We start from the raw sequence: 11,915 nt of genomic DNA, 5'->3' as shown, positions 1-11,915 counted from the left end.
GCCAGTTACTCTCCAGTAGGCACTGACCATTCTGAAGTGTGAAGTGGGGACCCTGGCACGGGAGAAGCACCACCCACCACCGGCTCTGCCTCTGGCTGTTTGTAAGGAGAGCCAGATGGACGGTCTTGGAAGCCCCGTGCAGGCTTGCTGGGAGCCAGCGTCGACTCGGCGGTAGCGGGAATGCTCGCCGTTGTCGATCATCTTTCCCGTGCTCATGGTCGTTGGTGTCTCTTCTTTGGAGAAACGTCTATTCAAGTCCTCTGCCCATTTTTGAAACTGGTTCTTTTGAGTTTTGCTACTGAAGTGTTAACATTTTAAAACCTTGTTAAAATGATGGACGATCTTAAGCATGCATCCAAGTAGAGCAGCCCAGAGCCTCCTCACACGCACACCACCCAGCCTGCCAATGTCAGTTGGCCTGTTCTTGTGTCCAGGTGCCTTGGTGCTGTGCAGTGTTCTGCACTGGGCTGCTAACCGCAAGGTCAGCAGTTGGGAACCACCAGCCAGCTCCTCGGGAGACAGACAAAGCTTTTTACTCCTGTCAAGAGTCAGTCTCAGGGCATTCCACCTGTCCGATAGGGTTGCTGTGAGTCTGTTCATTTGGTTTGCAGTTTATTCTCACCTCCAAGCGTTTTGAAGGGAATTCCCGACCCTGCCTCTGCACGCTCTTCAGTACCGCAATATGCTCCCCTAACCCCTGAAGATGTAGTTCTCTCGGTGACCCAGAACGCCATCGGCACTCGAGTAAGCCAGATGAGTGACAAGCCTCTGTCTCTCTCCGCAGACAGCAAAGCCGTCGTGGATGGGAACCTGAAGCTCATCCTGGGCCTGGTGTGGACGCTGATCCTCCACTACTCCATCTCCATGCCGGTGTGGGAGGATGAGGGCGACGATGATGCCAAGAAGCAGACGCCCAAGCAGAGACTGCTGGGATGGATCCAGAACAAGATCCCCTACTTGCCCATCACCAACTTCAACCAGAACTGGCAAGATGGCAAAGCCCTGGGAGCCCTGGTAGACAGCTGTGCTCCAGGTAAGTGCCCACCGCTCCCTGGATGACCCTTGTGGGGTGGGGGTGGGGGGTGCTGGCCTCTGGGCTCCAGGCCTCTATGTTTTCAATGGGAAAGCCAGGCATGCTGTGATTGGTCTATTTCTCCAACTTTAACCTACCATTGAACAGCGAGTGGAACTAAAAGTGGCTGCATTTCCTCCCGGTGACAGGTCATAGAGGTATATCCCCAGGCTAGTTTGAGCACTGAATCCAATTACATGGCCAAATGAAGGCTTGGGGACTAGGCGCAGGCCTGGGGTTTAGCTTCCAGTCTCCGAAGGCCTGCCTCTCCCCACAGTTGGTGCCTGGATTCCTGCTGGCTTCGGCAGAAACATGTGGTTCTATTGGGTGGCTTGGCATGAAAATCTAAAAACTTCCATTGAGCAGAAAGTACCCATTTTTTATTAACCATGCTCTATGGTTTTCTCTGCGCTTTCCACAACACTGTGAAATAGTGGTTGGTGAGGATCCAGTTGGAGCATTAACGCCCTTGATGGGCTTCTTGTTCCTGAGTGGTTGAATGTACATCAAGGTAGCAATTTTCCTCCCTGGCAGGGTTAGCGTGGTGGGTAGTGCTTGCTGGTACATGCGCTAGGGCAGTAGTTCTCAACCTTCCTCATGTGGTGGTGAACCCCCAACCATAAAGTTATTTTCGTTGCTACTTCATCACTGTCATTTTGCTACTGTTATGAATTGGGTGATCCTGTGAAAGGGTGGTTCGACCCCCAGAAGGGTCATGACTCACAGGTTGAGAACTGTTGCTCTAGGGCCCGTATTTATAGCCACCAAAAAGATCATATTTAATTTTGAAAAATCTATTTTAATACATTTTCCATATACTAAGTGGTGTGCGTGTGTGTGAGGGTGCACACGCACACGCATGCGCACCAGTCATGTTAATTAATATCTTACAAGCTAGAGGTTCTCATCATGCTCAAGAGCAGAACCAGCTGGTGTTAGCTGGCAGGGAAGGAGGGCCATTCTAGAGCGTGTGTATAAACTGCTGGCACACAGGAGCAAATTCAAGTTGAGCATGATCTCATCTCCCAGGGCTTTCTTCCTACGTCCTTTCAAAGACCCGTTTTAGGATAGTGTTTTACCAGTTTCAGCTCTTTGTACCCCAGTCCTACAGTCTTAAGAAAGAGCTTTGAAGATAATGATAGGTTTTTGCCTCTGAGCAAATGGATGTTTGAATCATACAGAAGGCTAATCCAGTCTTCTCAGATGTGTCCAGGAATGAGTCAGATATCTGCAAAAAGGCACCAGGCCCAAATGGTTTTATAGGCCACATACACACATCGCAGACTTTAAGGACGGCCTGATGTCTGTTTCAGTGCAAGGTGACAGCCACCTAAAGGAGACATCTCCAGCTAGTGCAGAATAATGTCCCTCTCTGCCCGGTCATAGCTGGGACTTTTTGGGTGTGTGTGAAGCGGGTGGCATGTGGCTACAAAATATATAATTCACTGCGAGTCACAAGGCATCATTCACTAAAGTAATCGACCAAGCGGGTTACCCCTATTGATAATCACATCAAAATTTAGTTTAGGTATGCGATGTCTTTTAATCAATCAGCTGATGGTAAACAGCTAAATCCACAGGGGCAGTTTTACCCTGCCCTTAGGGTGGCCATGAGCCAGCATCAACTTGATGGCAAAGAGTGAAGGAGTAAATGCTAAAAGTGACTTGATGTCTGCTAACAGGTCTATGCCCAGACTGGGAATCCTGGGACCCGCGGAAGCCTGTGGATAATGCTCGGGAAGCCATGCAGCAGGCGGACGACTGGCTGGGGGTCCCACAGGTAGGCCTGCAAATGTCCTGTGCCCTGGGAGGCTTCTCTACCCACTGGCTCGCTCGGGCACTCTAGAGATACCTTTTCTGGGCTGGGCAGGCAGTCTGACTTTCTCCGTGCACAGTCTTCAAGGACTGCGACTGGAACATTGCTTTGACGTTCTCTTGTTCCCCCCTCATATTTACCGCATGCCACTCTTCTTTATCAATGGCCTGCAAATTTGATACCATTTCTGCTCCAAATATCTTAAAAGTCTGGAATCCCAGAGTGTCAATGTGGACCTTTATGACTAGTTTGATTCATAAGAAAATGCTGACATTTAACTATGTTTGACCTAAACAACATAGTTTTAATCCAACATTTTAGGGGAAGTCACAGGACCTGGAACATATTTTTTTAAAGTCAGGATAATCTATCATTAATGGACATTGTGGTAGAATTTGTATTGCCCCTAATGCTATTCTGGGGATGTAACCAGAGAACTTGGAAAGTAAGTAAGTCTTGGATAACTTCTACAGTAGCCACATTGCTTAGCTGAGTCTCCATAGCAGAGAGAGAAACCAGTGTTTTCTGTCCAGAAAGTCCATTTAACAATTAAGCAACATGACTCCCGTGTTCAAAGTAGCTATCAACAGAAGCTGTGGCTAGCCGGTGCCCCTGGATGGATGGCATCATTCATTCTAGGCTCCTCTAAGGTCTACTAAGTTGGTGTTTAGGTCCAAGTTCAGCATAGTTTTGTATAAGAGGATTCTATGGAAGATCAAAAACCTTCCTGTGTTCCTTTGGTTTGGGTTTTGGGTCACTTCTCCTCCACGACACGGCCCATTTCCTGGCTCTGCTACCTTCAGGAAATGGTGTAGTATGTTCTTCATCTCCTCAGAAACCTAGCATGGTTTCTTCTTGACGCTCATATGATCTTGGCACTGTGAAGTTGTTGCGGGGGTCTGCCAGCCCCAAAGGGCCAAGTCCACACACATTCAACCCTCTGTGGAATGTGCAGATGGCGGCTGTGTAAACCCGAGGAGCTATTTTGTTCCTGCAGGCTGATCATGAAACTGTTTCAGTGTGGGGGGAGAGGAGCTCAGTACATCTGGTGTTGATCTGCATCTGGTTAACCTGGTTCCCGAGACAGAGCCTTCTGTTCGTCCACGGAGGTGTGGCTCACCTGGCCGGCACCCTCAGCGGGGGCGGCGGCGAGGACTGTGTGTGCTGTTCAGGGCTGGGTCAGGTGGGATGCCACATCACCTGTCCCGCCTGGGTTGACTCTCAGGAGAAAGTGGCCCCTCCCCATTTTTCTAGTGGCTCGTAACGCATTGAGCTACATGTCTGTCACTGTGCCGTCTCTTTCGGATTTTATGTTAATGGCTGCAGAATCAGAGAGAAAGGCAGTAGACCCAGGAGCAGAGAAAAGGGCCAACTTACCCCTGCACTGTTAACCCGCACAAACCCACGCACACTTGTTGCTTCTTCCTCGGGATTGGGTGTGCCTTACCCGTTGGGAAAGTTTGTCCAAGGGTGTGAGTAGACTTTTATAGAGAGTGTGGAGGCAAAATAGGGTCGAGAAGGCCCTAGAATCATGTGCAAATACATTTTTTTCTGGAGATGGGCTCCAATTTCCATAAGATCTTCAAGGTGGGGGAGGGGGGTATGGGACAGCGGCACCTTTATTTTTAAAAAACGAAAAGAAAACAAAAGCAGAATCCACCTACCAATCTTGTCATGTAGGTTTTGTGCATGTCATGTCTTTGAGCAGCGGACCCGCTCCCCAGTGTCTGCAGCATCTGCTCTGAGAGCAGTCTGCCACAGCCGCTGCGGGGAGAAGGGGTGTGCTCTGGGTGGTCACTCACCATGTGCTGCTCCTCCAGGTCATCACTCCCGAAGAAATCATTCACCCAGATGTGGATGAGCACTCGGTGATGACGTACCTGTCCCAGTTTCCCAAGGCCAAGCTCAAGCCAGGGGCTCCTCTGAAACCCAAACTCAACCCCAAAAAAGCCAGAGCCTACGGCAGAGGTAAGTGCCTTGTCCTCTGCTGCTAGATCCCCACCAGGAGAAATGCTCTCCGAATCAAGAGCCAATAGGTTTCATTATCTTTATTTATTCTTTGGTGGCCCAAAAATGTTTGTGGGAAAATGGAATTAAAAGGTGGTGCATTTTCTTCTTTTTAAATTCATTTTATTGGGAGCTCTTACAGAAATCATGACATTCCATAGTTATTGAACAATTGCTACCACAGTTTCAAAACATTTTCTTTCTTCTTGTACTCCTTGATATCAGCTCCCCTTTCCCCCCTCCCACCCCCACCCTATCCCCCAGGAACCTGATTTTTTGTTTGTTTTACTTTATAGTTTGGTAATGAATTATTCCATGAGCTTTTGGAAGCTGCTTCACCTAGAACGAGGAGCCCTGGTGGTGTAATGGTTACCCGTTAGGCTGTTAACCACCAAGTCAGCAGTTCAAAACCACCAGCCACTCCTCAGGAGAAAGATGAGGCTTTCCACTCCCACAGAGAGGGACAGTCTCAGAAACCCACAAGGGAGGCAGCAGTTCCGCTGGGTCCTAGAGGGCCTCTGTGAGTCAGAACTGTTTGTTTTGGTTCGTATAGAGCATACCGTTTGCCACAGTACCCATTTCAGGTGCTCCGTGCCGCGATGTGGGTCAATTCCCCTGTTGTGCACTCCCCACCACCACCAGTTTCTAAAACATTTTTGGTTGCTCCAGACGAAACCCAGGATTCCTTCAGTAGTAACTGTCCAGTCCTCCCTCCCCCAGTCACTGGGTAAAAACTCACCGACGTTGTCTCCGTGCACTTCTTGGCCCATGAGGGTATTTCCATGGACGTGGGATTGGGCTATGTCTGTCCTTTGGTGACTGACTTATTCCGCCCGGCACACTGCTTTCAAGGTTCCCCCAGGCGGTGACGTGGATAAGAGCATCGTTTCTCCTTAGGCTGAAGACTATTCCCTTGCTTGTGCACGCCACAGTTTTTGTAGAGCCGCCCCTCTGTGGCGGGATCTTGTTTCTGCCTTTAAGGTGAATGCTGTAAATCACCACATGACTTCATTTTCTTACTTAAAGGCTGATCTGTCTCTAGACACCCCTTTCTGCCGTGTGACTCAGATTTGAAGAAAGGTGGCTGCTCTCCCACATGGAGAATGATGACTGAGCCGCCATGTGACTTTCGTGGGGGCCCCTGAAAGGAAGAAAGGGTGATTGTTCCCATTTTTTTTTCAGATGCCAGCCCCACCAGGGTTCTCAGCCCATCAGCACAGTCCATGATGCTGGTGGGGCAGGAGCCAGTGCCTCCGGTTGCTGGTTCATTTCTCCTTCTATTATGCTAACGCTGCCTCAAGATTTGCCCTGGCCATGAAGACAGCAGGGCTTCCTTGCTAAGACATCCTGTGTATGACCTCTGAGTCAGCAGGACACCAATCTGCCCAGGCTCCTTTTTGGACGTTGAAGCCTTTTCCAGACATTTGGTGTTCTGGTTGGCTTCCGACTTCGAGCACCCCAGCCTTTTAAGGACAGCAGTCGCATATCGGTCTGCACAGTGTAGTTTCTGCCGAGGAAGGATTAGCACATCAGGATCAGCCGCCGCCGCCTTTTCTATGGGCTTCAGAAGGACATTATTTCTTAATTTTCATAAGTAAGATTGGGATAACATTGACACACATGCAATGCCTGTGTATCTTCTCCTAGAACCAACAGGTGTTCACATTAATAGCTTTCTCTCTGGTGTGTGATTATTTGAACATAAGTTACATAGTAAACGTCACTCCAAAATAGAAATCCTTTCTTAAGAATAGGGCATCCTCTTAACATAACCACAGTGTTCATTAGCACACATGGGGAAATTAATAACAATTCCCTGCTATCTAATAACCACTTTGAATTTAAATATTCCTATTGACCACCAGTGGGAGAAAGATGAGGCTTTCTACTACCCCAAATGATTTACAGTTTAGGAGAACCACAGGGACAATTCTACCCTGCCCACCAGGGTAACTGTGAGCTGGAATCAGCTCAATGGCAGTGAGTTTATTGTCCCCAGGATTGTCTTTCATATATTATTGTTATTGTTTTTTATATGCAAACCAAGATCTGATTAAGATTCGATTAAATTTGTTTACTATCTCTTCTTAGACTCTCTTAATCAAGAAAGTTCTCCCCCACCGACCCAACCATACACACACACACCTTTTTGAAATAACACCGACTTTCTGAAGCGTCTAAGACGCTTGAGTGATGCCCCACGGACTCTTTTAATGTAGCATGGCCCTACCAGGCAGGATTCTAGCATTTCGCCCACACACAACCATAGCAGGAGTGCCACCACCTGCTCTTCTTAATCCCAGGGGCGGGGCCGGGCCCTCTTCTCCTATCATGACTTAGATCACTAAAGAGCCTGATTGTTCGGAAACAGACCCATTACCATTTGAGGTCCCTTTAGGCAATGTGTGAGGTTCAGACTATGGCTTGTGCTGTATAAGGGACCGGAGACTACGCTTGGCATCCTCTCACCGTCAGCCCCTGGGTGGTGGATGCTTCAGCACTTGCTGAAGGACATAACACTAAAAAGCTCTAAGGGATTTAGTGGAAACAAATACAGATCTCACATACTTCAGACCCATTTTCGGGGAGCCTGGACCCTGGGAAAGCACATCATTTTGGTCAAGTAGCAGGTTGGCAAGAATGAGGCTGACCCTGGCCAACGTGGGTCAAGATGATGGGCCCTGCCATAGTAGCTCGGCTCTAACCCTTGTGAGGATGGGGAGGACCGACCGGCCGGGCAGATACGACAGTGTTCTGTTGTGTGTAGGATTGCCACGAGTCAGAACCAACTGGACGGCACACAGCAACGACAACAAAGGCAGGTCTGGAGTGTCGAAGAAAGCACCCACGTCAGTGGCCAAGGAAAAGAACCTCGGAGGGACATCTAGAGGTTCAATGAGACTGGCGAGACTGACCCAGTTGTAATCTGTGGACCTGGTGAAAGGTGCTCTCTACACTTGTGGAGTACAGGAGAGAGGGGGGGAAGCGTGAGTCGAGAGGAACTATGACTTTATGAAATGGGATGATGGGCACACGGGGGCGGGGATTCATTTCATAACACGCCTGTGTGTAAATGCAAAGTGCTCTGTAATAAAAAGGGTTGCTATTAAAGTCATCCTTGAACTTCTGCTGCTCGGAAGGTGGAGTAGATGTTTTCGCTCCGTGAAGTGTAACAAAAATCTTGGACATGATGTGCAACAGACCTTAGAAGTCTCGGGAAGGTGGAGGGAACAACGTAGACCAGCCAGGACGGCAGGAACTAGGATCTTATGAGCCCTTTGGATGTTCTTGTTGCTTTATGTATCCTACCCTTGGAGCTAAGAGGCCGGCAACTTGGAAAAGCCCACAGGTGCAAACACAGGAGGCCTGCTCGCTGGAGCCAGTGGACCAAGAAAGGGGCACAAGGCAGAAAACTTTCCGACGATAACCGCAGAAAACACTGTGCCCCTGACTACGGCCTCCACCAGTAAAGACCAAATGAGGAGTCTTGACTTTCAGCAGGCACAGACCAGCAGGGATGAGACCACCGCCCCAGCACAGCGGCAGAGGCCATCTGAGAAGCAGGGGGGAGCACGTCTGCTCTTCCAGCCCCAGGAAATAGTGGGGAGCTGGAGCTTTGATTCCGGTCAGAGCACACACACACACCACCACCCCACACCCCCAAGACACTTTATAGACAAACTTCTACAAGAACTCGAAAACAACAAGAGAGGAAGGAAACTTTAGCTGGAGGGGAAAAAACAATGATAGTGTTTTTTGTCAGATCCATGGTGACCAGAAGGAAATGATACAACATGTCTCAGATGCGGAAAGAAAAAGTCAACGCAAAATCTTTTATCCATTGAAAATATCCTTTCATTAATCAAACGATTCATCAAACTCATCTCAGATGAAGGAAAGCGAAGAGAGTGTGTCACTCGCTGACCTGCCCTAAAAGGACAGAGAAAGGTAGTGGTCTGAAAAGAAAGAATCTTGGGATAAGGTTCCTGGAATAACAGGAAAAACGCAGTAAGCAAAACTGTGGGTAACTGCAATGGACTCAAACCCTCAACCTGCCAAAACTCAACCGAGATGAGCCGATCAACGGGGCAAAGCGTGTTATTTCCTACAACTGCATGTGAGTCTGTGTTTATGTCAAAAGGCTTCCTTTTTAAAAGATGTGAACATTGAATGTAGTTTTTAAAAGTTTTATTACGTAGAATTCATGTACCACACAATTCAGTGGTTTAAACATATTTAAAGGAGTTGTGCAGTCTTTACCACAATCAATTTTAGGACATTTTCTTCATTCTTAAACACATCATTACTAGCTCCCTATTGCTAATATTAATCTAAGTTTTCTCTCTGTAGATTTGCTAACCTGGATTTCATATAGAGACAAATCACACAAATAATGACAACAAAACAAACCAGGAAAACCACAACCCAAGTGAAAGCAGACGCTAATAGAAACCAGAACAAAGGGAAAACAGTGATCATATGTTAAATTTTAGCCTAATTATATCTGTAGTAATCCACTTTGCAATGCACTCTGTCTGAGGGCAAGACCATGCATATCCCTGGTCAGTGGTCTGAAGGAATTCAGTGGAAGTTTAATCTGAGTAGGGACTCTGAAAATGGTCTTTGGGCTTCACTGACACCACACCCTGTGCTAACCTGGTGCTCAGAATTTAAGCCCTGATACAATTTCCTCCTCTGATCTTGGATTTATTATTTACAATCCTTTACTCACACGGGCTAGTGTGCTCCTACCATATAGATTCAGCGGATACCTCACTTGGATGGCTGCTTGTTTTAAGACAAGCCTTTAAGACCCCAGATGGCAGGCTGTTCTTTCTGATAGCTGAGCACCATCTGATTTCTTCACCACACCCCTATCTTTAGTGATCACTTCATGAGGGCAAGTCCTGAGCAGGGCCACATTGTAAGAACTAATTGTTCTTAGATTCGTGTTTACGATTAAGTGCAAGCTCAAAATCTTGAATGCAATTTTAATAGATTTCAATAGTACACTCTGGTCTTTCATGAAAAATGAGCTACCCTCCAGCTCACACCTCCTTCCTCCTCTCCCATTGTATCCGAAAACCAGGCCTCTCCTGGCTTCTTACCACAACGTTTCCCACAGACTGGATTGTGCAGAACATTTTCAGAGTTGGGTTTTATTGAGATCTGGACAGAGGACGTGCCAAGTGTTTGCTTATCCTTGTCTTACCTTGCCATGGCAGCTTGCTCCTGTCTCCCACGGGGAACTGCGGGGCTGGGTGCTGTCATCCTTGCCCTCCGTCTGAGGGCAGAGACAGTGAGTGAGTGATGGCTGAGGGGTCCTTCTCCTAATGTGTTATGTAAATGTCTGACAGGAATCGAGTCCACCGGAAACATGGTGAAGCAGCCAGCCAAGTTCACCGTGGACACCATCAGTGCCGGGCAAGGAGAGGTGATGGTGTTTGTCGAGGACCCAGAAGGGAACAAAGAAGAGGTATGTGAGAGAATGCCACCTCTTCCCCTGTCCAGTGTCCCGTGGAGTTTTGAGAGGAGCCCTGGTGGCCTAGTGGTTACACATTAAGCTGCTAATTGCAAGGTTAGCAATTTGAAACCACCAGCTGCTCTAATGGAGAAAGATGATACTTTCTACTCCTATAACCAGTGACAGTCTTGGAAACTCACAGGGGCAATTCTACCCTGCCCTATGGGGCGCATGAGTCGGAATTGACTCGATGGCAAAGAGTTTGGTTTTTTGGTTGTAGCAGATGGCAAGGACTGGACCTTCCATTTGCTTCAATAAAGCTCTTAACAAAAACTGCTCTTACCTAAAGCATCTTGGAGGCTTAGAGCAGTTAATTTGCCTAAGGGATCTGCCTTGGAAAATAATATAAACTGGTCTCCAAGGGCAAAGGCCTCTTTGCTAAGGTTAGGTGCTGAAGGCTAGAGAGCGTATAAAGGTGTTTCTTGCTGTATTCTCCTTCCATTCGGGTCCTTCTTTGGCTCCACCCCCAGGGCCTTTGCACGTGCGATCCCTGCTGTCCGCCTGCCCTCGTAGGACCAGATTGCATTCCTAGCACTTAGCACATTCTGAAACTCCTAAGTTTATTGGCACGTGAAAAACATTGTGCCTATTTACCCCAGTCAGGTAGAGATTCTGCTTAACTTGCTCACTGTTTGGTTATGATACCTAAGAATGCGCCTGGCATTTCTTAAGCTCCTGATGATGACTGAGTATTACAGGTTTCTCTTCTGCTCCACCTTTACTCTCCTCTAGAAAGCCCCAGCTCTTGAAACAGTGGCGAGTCCTGACTTTGGCACACATTGGCACTGTGTGGCCTTTTGGTCTTTGTGCCTTTAAGCGACTCCTCACCTGGGGTGCCTTACAGAAGTGGGGTGGGGAGGGATGGGATGGGTGTGTTAGACAGGGTTCTCTAGAGAAACAAAACTAAAATGCTAATAATTTTATTATATTTATACAGATAGATATATAACATAAGAAATAAACAGTTAATTAAATTATAAAGCAGTCCAAATGGCTCAGTGCAACTCACTCCCATGAGACAGTTGTGAGACACTGGAAGTCCTTCAAGTCTTGAGGGCTGCTGGGTAGTCCTCTGTAGAGCAATTCAGGCTATCCGGCCACAAGCAGCAAACAGTAAGGCAGGTCACCAACAGTCAGCCAGATGACAGGGTCCGACAGTCCCCAGTTCAAGAGATGTAAATTCCAATGGTGTGGCGAAGCAGGTCTTGAACCTCAAATTACGGCGACACAGTCCATGGGTAAGGTGTTTCACAGGTATTGTAGTTTGCAAATTGAGACAAAGAACAAGCAAGGCGGCTCCATACTGGTCCGATGATCAAAGAGCAAGAGACAAAGAAAGGCGAGGCTCGCCGAGCCATTTACCTCTCCGCCCTTCAATTAATCCCACATGTGTTTATCGGCCAGGTTGGCACAATAAACTACCTCAATCCACCCCTTGCCAACCTGGCACCTGTACATAATTCTTTAGCGTCACGATTGCAATTAAGTAACACCTA

The 11,915-nt window shown here is 47.8% G+C and overlaps 1 protein-coding gene across 1 annotated transcript in view; it reads left to right on the top strand.

Moving 5' to 3' along the window:
* Window positions 1-753: 753 nt before the first annotated feature.
* FLNB (filamin B) overlaps window positions 754-11,915 on the top strand; it is an 86,533-nt gene continuing 75,371 nt past the window's right edge. The window contains exons 1-4 of the mRNA XM_004702534.2: window positions 754-1,033; window positions 2,755-2,852; window positions 4,709-4,856; window positions 10,253-10,371. Coding sequence (XP_004702591.2) covers window positions 754-1,033; window positions 2,755-2,852; window positions 4,709-4,856; window positions 10,253-10,371 — 645 coding nt within the window. The remainder of the gene's footprint in view (window positions 1,034-2,754; window positions 2,853-4,708; window positions 4,857-10,252; window positions 10,372-11,915) is intronic.

This window comes from Echinops telfairi, unplaced genomic scaffold, assembly GCF_000313985.2.
Source record: "Echinops telfairi isolate 266 unplaced genomic scaffold, ASM31398v2 ScPeMD7_31;HRSCAF=116, whole genome shotgun sequence".
Taxonomy (NCBI): Eukaryota; Metazoa; Chordata; class Mammalia; order Afrosoricida; family Tenrecidae; genus Echinops; species Echinops telfairi.
Note: the sequence above shows the minus strand (reverse complement) of the source record. Positions and strands in the feature narration are given on the sequence as shown.